This window comes from Kogia breviceps, chromosome 19 (genome assembly GCF_026419965.1).
Source record: "Kogia breviceps isolate mKogBre1 chromosome 19, mKogBre1 haplotype 1, whole genome shotgun sequence".
Classification (NCBI taxonomy): domain Eukaryota; kingdom Metazoa; phylum Chordata; class Mammalia; order Artiodactyla; family Physeteridae; genus Kogia; species Kogia breviceps.
The window spans coordinates 57,766,253-57,781,566 of NC_081328.1; the positions used below are offsets into that span (position 1 = coordinate 57,766,253).

Genomic DNA, 15,314 nt, shown 5'->3' on the forward strand with positions numbered 1-15,314 from the left:
AGTGTAAAAAAATGTGAGTTTCCTATATGATGAATATTTCTGAATATCTCTTTCTGAGGAAGAAAAAGAACCCTTACGTTATGAAAGCTCTCCTGTTACACCAAATACGGCGTATGTTCAGATAATGAAGACAGACCTGGCCACTGTCGTCACGGGCTTGACAACCCTCACTGTCCAGAACACAACACCAAACTCAGAACTAAACTCCATGAGCTTAAAGTCTGTGTAGTTTATGTTCAGGATGCCCTTGAGTCCTCACTCAGAATCTATTTATTATTTAAATAGAATTCCAACTATTAAATCTTATGACTCTGATTAGTTCCTGGCTTAAACAAATCAGCCTTAAAATAAAAACATTTTGGGAACAACCAGGTAAATCTGATTATGGACTGGTTTTGGATATTAGGGAATTATGGTCATTTTTATTAGGTTAATAATAGTATTGCGGTTATACAGTTATGACCTTATTTTTTAGAGATGTGTACTTAAGTACTAAGGAGTAAATATCATGATGTCTATAATTATTTTTAAATAGTTCAGAAAAAAATTAATGAAGTAAAGATGGCAAAAGGTTACAACCTAAGTTTCGAGACTATGAATGTTTATTATACTCTTTCCCCTAGTTTCCTGTATGTTTTAAATTTTTCATAATAAAAAAACTTTTCAATGTTTTTAACTGCATGACAAAGATTGCCTGTCTGGTTTCCTACCTCTGCCTCCGCAAGTGAAATCAGGGTGAGGAGCAGCAAGTGGAGCAGGGGGAGGGTGGCTGCGATGAGGCCTGTGGAGAGTTGTAAGGGATGCCTACTGATAGCCTGACAGTGAGGGAACAGACACCAGGAAGATGCTCTAGCACATAAAATTCCAACAAAGCTCTGGGGCCACTGAGGCAGGAGCCGTTCCGGCTATCTAGAGTTACAAACCAATATAATAATTAACAGAGATTGAGATTCTCGTGTTGCTTTTGATTACTGACTGCTTAACTGTGGTATTTTACCTTATATAAAAATAAGCTTGCTGTACACTTGAAACTAATACTGTAAATCAACTGCATTTCAATTTAAAAAAACACAAGTTACCAAAAGGTGACAAGAAAAAAACTTACACGTACATAATATAAAAGCAGAACTCTACAATTAGCGATATACACACGTAAACTTTGCCAATATTCCCAAATGTCTATTTCAAACGACAAAAGTTGATATACATTAAATAAGCACTTCCATGTTCTCATCACATAAATGGTAACAAGGAACGCACAGAGTGTAATCAATGAACCCTTACTGCAAGCTAAACGATTTTCTGCTTTTCCACACAGTACTGCAATGAAAACCATTCCACATACAATTTCTTCCTTCTTTTGGAATATTTACTTGGGACGGAATCCCAGAGCTAAGATTAGTGGGTCAAAGGAACGAACACGTTACCAAGCTGTATTCCGCTTCATACTCTGCCACCACCACAAGCATACACTCATTTCACTGCAACCTTATCTTACACATTGGTTACACTTTTCTCCCCACATTACAAAGACATAATCAGTATCCAAAAACTGCACGTAATTAATGTATACGGTCTGGTGAGTGTGGACATACGTATACATTCATGTTACGATGATCACAATCCAGGTAACAGACTTATCCTTCACCTGCAAGGTTTCCTGGTTAAAGTTTTATTTTGGTAATTCAGCAGCTGTAAAATAGTATCTAACTTGAAAACGCTAAGTAAAACAATTAACAAAAAATGCAGCAATTTTCCTTATGTTCCTTCACCCACAGCATTTACCCTTTGACAACTCTTCACAAGTCAGTTACTCTTCTGGGACTTTGTGTGTCTCCAAATGAAAAGCGTCCACCTCACTAGTACTCAAGGAAGGGAACATTAAAGAAAGAGGGGCCATTTCTGACACTCAAGACTGTCACAATGTCAAGACTTAGAGGTTCCACTTAGTGAGATCACAGGAGACAGGCATTCAAGTATATTTTAACCTAGACATCCAACTTTTACAACTCCTTAACCCAGATCTCTAACTTTTGAGACTACCATAAAGAAACCAAGGCAACAGTAAGAAAGAATGTATGTTTATTACGGGACTATAACAAACTAGAAAACTAGAACCACCTGAATGCCCGTCAATATGGGAATAGCTGAATAAATTATGGCACCTCTATGCCATGGAATATTCAGCAGGAATTGGAGCTGATGTATTATTAACTTAAGATGTAAGATGTCCGTGATCTATTGTTACAGAAGAAAGCAAGAAACTTTGTGATGATCACATAATTCTTTTTTAATTTTTAAAGGGAAAACCCTACCTATGTATGATAAGCATTCGTGCTTATCACTACAGAGGAAGGTGAAGAAGATGCAGCAAACTAATACCATGGTTCCTTCAGATGGGGGAGAAGGGGAAGTGGGTCCCTTCTTCATATTCCTCTATATTATCTGACTTACTATCTGGTTTGTTGGTAACTTTTAAATGTCCACAGATAGTAAAGATTTTTTTAACGGAAGATTGTACTAGATATCTCTCATGGCAATTAACTCCCAAAGTATACAATTCTATGAAGCAAGGTTTACAAAGAGGTCACTGAATCTTTAATGAACAGTTAAATTATGTCCAATATGCACCAGAAGTAGATAAGATGGTTTTGTAAGGTTAACAGCAAAAAGAGCTAATACTTTTTAAAGTTTTGACACAAAGGAGCAAATAGGAAAAAAACTTTTAACTTATGTTAGACACCTCAGCCCCCCAACCCCAGCGTGGATAATTGAGACACTGTATTATCCAAATCACTGAGCTGTACAAAGCTCCCACCAAGAGCGTGTGAGAATGTACACTGAGCCCTCCTCCCACGCATGTCTAGATTCATTCTAGTGAACTGGCAGCAATCTCCTAGAAAAGGATTCCTATTCCATGAGTACCAAAGAGCAGGAATCTTATTAATCAATTTCCTGCCCAAAAGAAAACAGGAAAAAGCACTAAACAGCATTCTAGTCAGTCTCTGCTTTCTAAGGGAAATCTTCTATTGAAGGGGAAAAGAACATTTTAGGAGGCAGAGGCCCAGCTTTTCAATTTATCCAAGCTTAACATTTTAATCAACATGTGTTATGTGCTACAGTTCTTAAAATATGGCTCTTTATTGACTGAAAATACTCACACAAACTCTAAAAGGGCATTATCACTGTTCCCAAGGCAGTGGCAGCAATGCCAGCACTGGTGATTAGGAACAGTGCGCACGTGCGCACCCGCCACAGCGGGAATGCCGCCATCCAAATGAGTCACTAGCACCACCGCGAGGTGGAGTTTTTAAATATTATAATCACTTTTGAAATTAGTATATGAAAAAAACATATCTTAAACACTGCTCAATTAAATAATTCAAAATCTTCTCAGCAGAAAAGAATCCTGCTTTTAAACATACCATGCCTACAATCTTCATCAGCTTGCCCATAGTTTTTCTGCAAAATAAAAGATACAAGATAAAGTTAAGTAGTTCAAGGGCTGCTTAAAACAGACTTTATCAAAAAGCTCAGCTTTGTTCCAAAGTTTAATCATTAATGTTGCAAATTTAATACTCACAGAGCAAAGCTAGCTCGTGTGCCGAGGGTTACACGATACTCTCTAAACAAACATCATGGTATACACTCCCCCAGGCCGTTTGTTCACACCCCTCCCTCTCGCCCTGTCTGACCTCAAGTCACCAGAAATCTCCTCCGCGTCCTCATTCTCAGCTAATGACTTTACTCAGTAAACTGCAGCCCCGAGAAGAGACTTGCCACGGATGGCCACTGCCACGGCTGCCTACTTCCCGGCACACTGTGCCTTCCTCCTGTTACCAGGTGAGCCAGCCCCGTTCCTTCCTGAAGCCCATCCTACCACGTGTGCAGATCTGCTCCAGGGCCTACTCAAGAACAGTGCTCCAGCAAGCTTCTTCTATTTCTCCTACATCATTAATTTTTTGTTTTCTAACAGTTCAGTCCTATAAACAAACATGCTCTTATTTCTCTCATCTGAAAAGATCCTTCTCTTGACTTCACTTCTCCCACCAGCTACCATTCCATTTTTTTGTGCTTCAATGGGGCAAACTCCTCAAGAATTGTCTATATCATGTATTTCAATTCCCTTCCCTCTGACTTCCTCTTAAACTCTCTTTTATCAGGCTTTCACCCAGCACTCCACGGAAGCTGCTCTCACGCAGGTCACCAGTGACTCTGCCAGTGACACCAGTCAGATACACTTACATGTACCCATTTAGACACACTGTCATTTCTCAGTCAATTCTCATGACTCTATTCACAGTAATGGACACGGAACATTCCCTCATTTGGACAGGCTTTCTTTGACTGGTTCCTAGGACATCTTACTCTCTTAGTTTTCCTTAACCTCACGGGCTGCTTTTCAGGATGCTTTGCTTCTCCTCCCAACCTCTTAAACTAGTGCCACAAGACTAAGCCCTCAGCCCTCCCCTTCTCTCTACCTATACTCATTCCCCTGCTGATCTGACCCAGGTGTAAGACTTTATATACCATCTATAGGCCACAGGCTCTCACATTAACATCTTTAGCCCAGACCTCTCTCCCAAACTCCAGACCTGCATATCCAACTGCTTATTCAACATCTCCAGCTGGATATCTAAACGTCATCTCAAGTCAGTATGTCCAAAACGAACTCTTTCCCATCTCCCCACCTACAGCCCTCTCGTCTCAGGGTAAGGACACTGCACGCTTCCACTTGCTCTGACAAAAGAGGGCGAAGTAAGTAAACTGCGACTGCTCTGTATCTCTCACTCCTGCCTTCAGTGCATGAGGACGCCTGCTTCGTCCTATCTTCACATTGTAACCAGAACAAACCACTCCTCCATAAACTACTATAAACTTCTCTATAAACATCTCCACCGCTAGCATTCTGATCTGAGCCGCTTCACCACTGGCCTAGATTATTCTAATAGCTTCCAAACTAGTCTCCCTGCATCTGCTCTTATTCTTTCACAGTCTATTCTCAACACAAAGGTCAAATAACTCCTATTAAAGCAGATCATGCCACCCCTCTGCTCAAAATCCCACAACGGCGCCCCATCTCAAGGAGAGCAGACACCAGCCCTTACAGCGGCCTGAAGGGTCCCACAGGATCTCGCCCTGTTGCGCTCTCCCCCTCGGGCACTGTACTCCAGCACAAGGGCCTCCCAACCGTTCCTCAGATGTGGCAGGCGTGCTTCCTTCCACCTCAGGAATTCCACCCTGACCGTTCCCTCTACCTGTAACGACCTTCTTCCAGATTTCAACATGGCTCGCTTCCTTACATCCTTCACATCGCCTTATCATGAGGCCTATCTTAGCCCAATTTAAAATTGCAACCCTATCCCTAACCCTAGTAACCCTCTATTCTACTTTTTTTCCATGCAGACTGTTACCTTGTAACAATCTAAAGTGTTTACTTATTTATAATGCCTATGGTTTATTGTCCGCCCCCGCTACTAGAAAAAGTACTATGAAGGAGGGATCTTTCTCTTTCTTTTTCACCAAGGTACAGCAAATACCTAGAACAGCGTAAACATTTGTTGAACTGAGTGAATAATATTTGTTGAAATATTTGTTGAATGGAGTGAATAATCCAAAATGCTATACAACAGTAATACTTTCAAGGCTTAAAAACACAGTTACTTGCCATCAGAGATAGTCAGCAATCACTAGCCACCTCACCCATGTCCTCAGCCAGATGTGGCGATCTGTAGAAGCAGTGAGATCAGCAATAGTCCCCACTCACAGGAAACAGCCATTTTACATGGTTCAGCACTGGCTCGTTGACAGTGTTTACTCACCAGCTGCAAAAAGGAGGCAATTCTGTAAAGAAGACTCTCGATTTTGATGCTTTCTATCTCCAGTGGACACGGCCCTGTGAAGTCAGCCATGGAGTACTGGCCAAGAGAAAGGAGGGCCTCTGTGCAGTGCTTGAGGGTCATTTCATAGTCCTGTCTCTTAAGTGATTCACACGCTTGTTCACATGACTTCTCAGCTCTTCTGTCTTCCATGACTCAGGGACAAAAATCCTAAAGACAGGGAGAAAGAACAAGTAAGAAAAGGTTTTAAAAACTTATTAATTATCAATTCTAGCCCCATTCCTAACTCAACTGGCTCAACTATCTATCTGAATAGTTACTCTCAACCAGCCTTTTGATCAAGGTCAGAGCTGAGCAGCAACTATTGATGCTACAAATTCTATACTTCTCTTCTATTTTATGAAGTCTTTACTAAAATCCAAGCAAAATATCAGCCGTAAGTCAGGATCATGCCAACAATACATCAAATTTATAAATGAAACATGATGCTGAATATTACAAAGTGTAATAAGCCATGAAGGCGTCTCATTTTTTTTTAAACCAGAAGGTGCAAAAATGTTTCCTATCCCACCCTCCTATTTTCGGTCTTATAATTCTGTAACTGAGACTGCAGAGAATCAAAGTCCATACCGTGTAGGATTTTTCCCACCAGTATAAAAAACTGCCTCAAGGGCAAGTTCGAACTGGCTATTAATTCAGTTCAGCAAACATTTCCTGAGGCCAGGCCCTGTGCTAGCAGCACTAAACTCAAAGAGGAAGCATGTCATCACTGCTTTCAAGAAACTCAGATTCTAGCAAGACAAGCAAAGCACAAGTGAAAAATAACAAGAAATACCTTCCATCTGCCGAAAAGCATGAGCTGGCCTCAAAAGAAGAACACAAGTTCGTTGTGCAGAGATGACAGGGAGAGCATAGGGGAGTTTTTCAGAGAGAATGCACAAGAAATCACCAAGACAAGAGAAAGCACATGATAAACTCCAGGTGTGTCAGAGAAGGAGGGAAAGGAGCTAAGAATGCCCTCCAATGCCGCAAGAAGTGAGGGCTTCACTTCATAGCAATGGAGCATGACGGGAGGTGTTTAAATAAAGAAGGAACCTATCGGTCAGTCCAGTGGTTGGGGCTCCGCGCTTCCAGGGCAGAAAGGGGTGGGGGGAGGGTTTGATCCCTGGTCGGGGAACTAAGATCCCGCAGGCAGCATGGTACAGTCAAAAAAAAAAAAAAAAAAAGAGGGAACTTATCATACAGAAGTCCTATGAACAACTGGTGAGAAGCAGGCATTGCCATTAATAACAGACCACTAAGCAGTCCAAGAAATAGAGATTGAGAATTCAAGCGCAGCCCCTACAGAGGCAACCCGCACTGTGAGCTGCAAAGGCGGGTAAAAGGGGCGCCGCCCAGCTCCTTCCAGGGAACCACCCTCGGCACCTCAGCATCAAGCCACCATAGCTTTGAACTGTCACTGAGCTCCTGTGCTTTAGCTCAATTGATTTTGTGCCTCCCTTAGCAAGACGTGTCCTATGGTCACTGCTTCTTCGCTTTACACCATTTCGGCTTATTTAAGGTTCCATGGGAACGCTCTGCTTTCAGACATCGGGGGAAACCCGTACTCATTGTCCTCCCGCCTCTCTCTGGCCTACACATCCACTCTCAGCCTGGCCTTTCCAGCTCTGAAAAGGCAACCTGGCTCCGCCCTCTGCCGCCTATATACTGCAGTGAAGATGAGGGGAGAAGCTGCCAGGCAGACAAAAGGCAGCAGCAGTGAGTGAGGCCTGATGACAGACATCGGGAGAGGTCCAGGCCCCTTCAACTTTTGAGATGTTTGGTATAACAAAAAATGTAGAAACACCTAAGGGATGGGATGAGAAAGAGCTCAAAATGGACTTCAGTATTTGTTAGCATTTGTTAAATATGGGTGGTACACACATGGAGTACAATGTAATATTCTCCACTTTTCTCAGTACGAAATTTTTAATTAAAAATATACCAAAACACGGTTTTTTTAAATTACAGGATATTTAAAATGTTTATACATTTGACAAGTTAACACAACACAAAAAATGAAATCTAATTGTTATTCACAAGGTAATCCAACAAATATTTAGAGTATTGTATCCTCAGGCATTACGTGGCCTCCCTTTAAACTTCCTCAGCTCTCCCTCAGTGGGCTATGATTCCCAGTTTACTTTAAGGGAACTTAAATATTTAAGTTATAGTTGGTGTTTATGTCCCTTATACAAACATGCATTAATTTGGGGAAATCAATTATCAAACAAATATCAAAAGTAATCATTTCTACACTACTAACGTGACTTTGCCCATTAGAGATCAGAATGGCCTTACAAGATCATCAGTAACTTATTCTATAGGCCAGAGTTGATGCTATTGACATTGTGGGCTGAACAATTCTTTGTTGCAGAAGGCTGTCCTGTGTTTCATAAGATGTTTCAGCAGCATCCCGGCCTCTGACCACTGGATGCCAGGAGCACATCTCCTGACTTATGACAACTAAAGATGTCTGTCTGCAGACATCAGCAAATGTCCCCTGGGGGGCAAAATCATTCCTGGTTGAGACCTACTGATATAAACAAGCATATAGCGTTTGCCTGCCAGATAACAGCAACAGAAGATGGATAAATCCATGGATTCCAAAGGACCTAGAATTAGCAAATCTTCTCTATAAAACTCCTAGCCCACATCTAGAAAATATTACAAAAAGAAGTAAAATGAAAAGAAAAACTAACAACACATGAGCTAAACTCTTTACTAGGGAGAGAACACAGCACAGGGATCCAAAGCACAGACCTGGAGCCAGAGGACTTACATTCAGAACTCACCAGCTGTCACTCACCAGCTGTGTCACTCACCAGCTGGGTGACCTGGAGCAAATGACTTATAGCCTCAAGCGCCTCAACTTGCTCACCTCTAAAATGGCAAGAAGACAACTAATACCTGCCTCCTATGGTTATTTATTTTCACTTAAGAAGTAAATGAAATAATACGTGTAAAGTGCTTAAAAGAATGCCTGGCATACAGCGAGTGCTCAGTAAGTGTTAGCTATTGTTATTTCACTAAAATTCCATATTTTCAATTTATATAAAGTGGAAATCAGTTTACAGATTTCAACATACAACACTGTATTTGTACAAAATAAAATATCATGATATGTAACTACTTTACTTGACAGAGGAATTATTTTCACCCATTTTCTTCATCTCGATAAAATAATAATGGTTATGATTATGCGATCATAATAATGATTATGCTCTCCAATAGCCATTGGAGAAACAAGCGTACTTGTACGTCGCTGACAAAGACAAGCTAACCCCTAAAACTGGCTCTGAAGGGGAGATCACAAAGCCTACCGTCAACATTAATCACCAAACATATTAGCCAGGGAAATTTCAATAAAAGTAACACAGAAGTAGAGATTAGGGACAGAATTACTAACTCCGGGAGCTATGGGGGGAAGTGACTTAATTTCAAGAGTTAATGTCTCTGATATGTAGGCTCAGGTGCCCACCTCAGCACTGGATATGAAGATGCCTACCACAATTACGTTTGTTAATTAATCAGGTCGCAACAGTTCACTTCTAACTGCGGTCTCCCTGAACCTCACTGCGGATACTTCTGTAGTGTAGCTCTCCATACAAGGCAGGTCTCTGGTAACTGTCTTCCCTGCTTCTTCAGAAAACAGCACGACTTGGCTACACATACTCCTGAAGTTCAAGAGCCTTCTTGAAAAACATAAAATATAAACTGCCAGCCGAAGTCAAATTGAGACAATGTCTCAAGACACGCTAAAATGGACTACAAAAAACACAAGAGATCTGGGCTTCCCTGGTGGCGCAGTGGTTGAGAGTCCGCCTGCCGATGCAGGGGACACGGGTTGGTGCCCCACTCCAGGAAGATCCCACATGCCACGGAGAGGCTGGGCCCGTGAGCCATGACCACTGAGCCTGCGCGTCCGGAGCCTTGCTCCGCAACGGGAGAGGCCACAACAATGAGAGGCCCGCGTACCGCAAAAAAAAAAAAAAAAAAAAAACAACACAGAGATTTAGAAACTACCTCTATACGAGGCCAGCTCCCAGACACACCTCCCCACGTAGCCGACACTCTTGGCCAGGATACACGGATACACGCATGTCTACAGCACGCGACCCTGCCACGTGGCAGACAGACACTGACCAAGCTGGGTCTTGTACAGCCTCTGCCACAGGGAGACAAAGGCCCGGAGAAGGGCGCTGAGTCGCTTGAACCCACCAGTATGGGAAGAAGCACCACGTCCACCCACTGCGAGGGCCACCCCTATTTTGCCTCGACTCTTTCTCTTCCTGTTAAAAATTATCCAACTTTCACCAAAAGAGTAAACAACACTAACTTTCTGCAAACTCCTGCCCCTGTGGGGAACGGCATTCCTGGAGGATGTAACTTCACAGACAAAAAAGGTGGAATCAGTAACCAAGATTCTAATTTAAATCCATTAACCCCTGTGATCTGTTGCCGATCTACAAAAAGAGCCTAATAGCACATTACTCGTTTGATCAGCCAGCGTCCATCCCTTTTTCTGGTAATAAAAGCCCACAAATTCCCTCAGAGTAGGCACCTCTCCCCGACTCTCGGTCAGCGTGGCTCTGGTGGGGTCGACTCCGCCGAAGAGCCACGGGTGCCATATGACCAGAACTGGCTAATCCCAGTCTCCCAGCCTCAAACAGGGATTGGCTCCAGGTCAGACATGTGACCCCATAAGAGCCAATGAGACACCACGAGACTTTTGCTGAGGCTTCTGGGAAAGAGGCGCTCCTTCCGGCTGAATCTAAACGCTGACAGGCTACAGGGGGTAAATATGCTACAGCCATTTTTCTAACATAAAGTTCCTACAACTGAAGTCCATACAGGAAAAGGCAGAGTTGACTCGTGGGGAGAAACTGAGTCCTGATGACTTTACTTGAGCCCTGAATCCAGCTAGCTGTGCCTGACTTTGCAGTTAGGTGAGCCTAACTCAAATTTCTTTCCAGCTTAAGCTAATTTAGGTTGATATTTCAGGCAGCGAATTGATATATATGTGTGTATCTGATTAGTACCTCACAGGATGTGAAAAATGGAATGAACTGATAGTTGTCTTGTAAAACAGTGTATATACACATGATTATTAAAAACACTGGTCACAGGTATTGATTAATAATAAGTGTAAAGAAAAAAGTGGGCATGGGAGAGAAATGACTTAGTGTGATATGTGGTTATTCTGACTCTTTAAAATATTCCAAAACATTTGTTTTAACAATTTTATCATAAAGCTATTTCAGCAATAATAATAAAAATAATAACAAGAGCCATTTGCTGAATGCTTACTGTGGGCCAGAGGCTGCTGAAATGACTATATTATGTAATCTACTTGATCCCTCATAATGACCTTACAAGGTGGATGTTATTATTATCATTCCCACTAACAGATAAGGAAACGGAAGCACAGAGAAGTTAAGTTACTCACCCACAGTTACACTGTAAATAAAAGGCAGGATTCAAATGCAGACATTCTGATGCAGCTCGTGCTTTTAGCCATGACACTGAATCTGAACCTACACTCAAAGTTCTAATGCTGTTCCAGTGAAGGAGAAACTCAAACTCAGGCACTCCCCAAAGCATCAAATGTGAATGTAATATACCATTATTTTAACCCTGGAAGAGTCTTAAGGACTAATTCCTACATAGTTCTGCATTATGAAAGTATACATATTTAACCACATTAGTGATTATCATTTTTTTTTAAAGTGTGAAAACCCTCACAAACCTAAACCAATTGCATCCTTTGGTTAAACAAAAGTCCTATATGTTCCCAAGACTAAGGAGTATATTAATTAGCACTCCCTTTCCAGAAAATAACATTTGCACCTTCCACAAAGTCAACTTTATGAGAACATTCCCATCACTAAGTTACTTTTCACCACTTTTATATAACAGAAACTTATTTTAAAATCTACCCATCTTAGTATAATATAAAAAAGAAAAAAAATTTATGAATTGGACTTTCTCAAAATTAAAACTTTTTGCTCTTTGAAAGACACTATTATGTTAGAAGGATGGGAAGCCAAGCTAAAGACTGAGAGAAAACCAACTGCAAATCACATACCTGAAAAAGGATTTGTATCCAAATATATAAAGAATTCTCAAAACTCAACAGTAAGAAAACAACCCAATTAGGGGCTTCCCTGGCGGCGCAGTGGTTGAGAGTCCGCCTGCCGATGCAGGGGACACGGGGTTCGTGCCCTGGTCCGGGAGGATCCCACATTGCCGCAGAGCAGCTGGGCCCGTGAGCCATGGCCGCTGAGCCTGCGCGTCCGGAGCCTGTGCTCCGCAGCGGGAGAGGCCACAGCAGTGAGAGGCCCGCGCACCACAAAAAAAAAAAAAAAAAAAAAAAAAAAAAACCAATTAAAAGCTTGGCAAATAAGCACATGAAAAGATGTCCGATGGCATTAGTCATCAGAGAAATGCAAATTAAAACCATGATATTACTATATACCTATTAGAATGGCTAAATTAAAATCACTGATAATATCAGTGATGTGGAATAGGTGGAATTCTCATACACTGATAGTGGGAGAATATAAAATAGTACAGACACTCTGGAAAAAGTGTCTTCTTATAAAGTTAAAAATATACTCACTATATCACCCAGCAATCCCCTCTCCCCAGAGACAGCTACCCTAGAGATAGAGAAATGAAAACTATGTTCGCACAAAAGTCTGTACACAAATGTTTACAGCAGCTCTATTCGTAACTGTTAAAAACTGGAAACAACCCAAATGTCCTTTAATGAGTGACAATGAAAAACTACTCAGTAATAAAAAGGAATAAACTTTCAATACATGCAATAACTTAGATGAATCTCAAAGACAGAGTAAAAGAACCAGTCTCAAAAGCTTACATGTATGATTTCATTTATATGACATTCTCCAAAAGACAAAACTATAGGGATGGAGAAAAGGTCAGTGGTTGCAGAGGTTATAGGATGGCGACAGTTAACTATAAAAGGATAGCATTAGGGAATTCTGGGGGGTGATAATATTATTCTGTATTCTGATTGTAGTGATGGTTGCACAAACTACACATATTAAATTAACAGAATAAAAGAAAAAAGTTAATTTTACTGTATGATAATTTTAAGAATAAAATTTTAAAATTTTTAAAATATGAATCTCAATGTCAAAATGGACACGGTTTTTAAAAACTGGAAAGAAATAAAGAAGGATAAGTTTGTTAATAAAAGGAAAATGTATACATTTCCCTTTCTGCAAACGTAGGTTTTCGAGGCAAGAGTAGAGCCTCAGAAAGAATGTCTGCAAACAGAACAATCACTAGTTCACTAGGTACAAAATGTACGATTACTTTTGAAGAATCCCATCACAGCTAGATAATTGGTCCAGGACCAAAAGTAAATACTGGAAGAAAAATGAAATCAACAGTGCACCACAGAGGTGGTCGGCAGACTGGCCTGGACTCAGACGTGTTCAGTAAGAGACGGTAAGAAGGGTGGCGATCTGTAAGCATCAATCTCGTCCCACCGTGGACTTCCTTCTGCGACAGTATAAGGATAACCACCAGATCATCTTGAAATCAAGTCATGAAATGTACTTTTATATTTTTAAAAATCAATTATTGTCCTTAAATTAACTTTTCTTATTAATTTAGTCATGGTCCTCTTTTACTTCTAAAGAATTAAATCTTATTTGATTAGAGACAGACTTCAAAAAATAAAAATAAACTGTGATCAAATAGCAGGAACAAACAGTAGTAACTAAAATTTCTTTAATCTAAACTGAAGATGATTTCTGTATCTCTGGTCTTTTACATTTGTCTCCATTAGGGAAAAAAAAATTATCTACCTCATAATTAACTTGGCTGGAATGAATGAGACTGCATCTGTAAAGCTTTCAGAAGACCTGTGAGCTGTGCTAAACATCACCACTACCCACCTGAGCAGAAATTACTATCCATAAGTTTCTTTATATAACGAACGAAACAAAAATGTAAACAAAAGAAGAACTACTAGAAAAAAAATTAGAGACTCCTTTTTTTGAGTCAGTAATTTGCCTCATACATTATTATTTTCCCTGTGGAAACCCAATTATTATCCTGAAAACAAGACCATTTTAAAAAGTAAATGCATTGTGACAAAAGAAAGAAAAGGCAGATTGATACATTATTAAAATAACTCACATGCCATACCCTGAGGAGTAAGGAAGCCAGGGCAGAGCAGGCCCCCTTCTCCTCAATGGACCGCGCGGCTGTGGGAAGACGCTGCAGCTAGCAGAAGCGAGTCACACCTCCTCAGGGAGGAAGCAAGTCACAGACCACCCTAGAGAGGGCGCCCATAAACCGACGGCCACGCTCATTACCCAAGGTCCAGGCCACCCACAGGCTGACTGCAACCCAACTTCCCACCGTTCCCACACAGGCCCCAGGGACCTCAGGCCTCTGAGGCTCTGCCAATGCCCTTCCCTCCACCCAGACATCCTTTCCCTCCTCTCTCCGGACCTGAATCCTGCCCAGCTCTAAATGAACACTTCAAGGCCTATTTCCCTAAGAATGCCTCTCTCAAAACCAAAATTACTTCCTATAGAATGATCTGCCTCTTACTCATCCATTACCTTGGATTAAATACATCATGTAAGATGCCTTATCTGACCAACACAACTATTTTATAAATAGGAGCCATGTTTTATATCATCTATATCCCCATGACAACCATTCAGCTCACTAAAACCATTCAATAAATACTCTAATTGAATTTCCGAAAGAGTTGACCTAAAATAACCTAAATGCCAAGCATTCCAAGATCTGTCCTGAACCAAATTCACTTCTCATTCGAATGCCAATGTCATAGACAGGGATGTTGTATTGTCTTTAAATGTACTTGCCTTTATCCAAAACTAGAATCTGTGATGAATCTATGGGACACACATGTAAAATATTCTGCAAAGTAAAAAAGATTTATTTATTGTACTGTGCTTAATATTCAGCCAGACTTGCATTTTTCTCTAAAACTTATAAAATTACTGAGTATGCAAGAAGCATTAGAAGAGAGACTAAGTCTATTGAGAAGAAAACTCGAAGAGAAGGTCATCAATCATTTTCTACTTTGAATAATCTCTTTCATAAAGAGGTAAATTCTCCTAAATTCCAGAATGAATGGAATTCAATACAGCAAAGTAAAATGCTTTAAATACATAAAATAAATATCTTGATGGACCTTCCACCATCTGTTTTAGTAACTTAAATTATAAAAAAAAAAACCCTAAATTTAAGAAAATTTATATCAAGAGCTAAAATTGAGACTTTTTTTTCCCATCTATTACTTTGATTTTCCTGACCCATTTTTGAGAACTGTCAGCATTCTGGATCAATAATTCCAAATTATTTCTTGAAGAGAGTCAGATTCCTCCCAAGTCATTTAACATGCTTACTAATCAATAAAGA

The 15,314-nt window shown here is 40.6% G+C and overlaps 1 protein-coding gene across 8 annotated transcripts in view; it reads right to left on the reverse strand.

Moving 5' to 3' along the window:
• HELZ (helicase with zinc finger) overlaps window positions 1-15,314 on the reverse strand; it is a 153,762-nt gene that overhangs the window by 124,648 nt on the left and 13,800 nt on the right. For 7 of the 8 annotated variants that reach the window (XM_067021928.1, XM_067021927.1, XM_067021926.1 and 4 more), the window contains exons 4-5: window positions 5,823-6,050; window positions 3,426-3,462 (exon numbers count right to left, since the gene is read on the reverse strand). Coding sequence is in view for 5 of the 8 variants with exons in the window: in XM_067021923.1 (XP_066878024.1) it covers window positions 3,426-3,462; window positions 5,823-6,032 (247 nt within the window). In the remaining 3 variants the exon portion in view is untranslated. Of the gene's footprint in view, window positions 1-3,425; window positions 3,463-5,668; window positions 5,731-5,822; window positions 6,051-15,314 lie in introns of those variants that run through there. The other variant, XM_067021924.1, reaches the window with a different exon arrangement.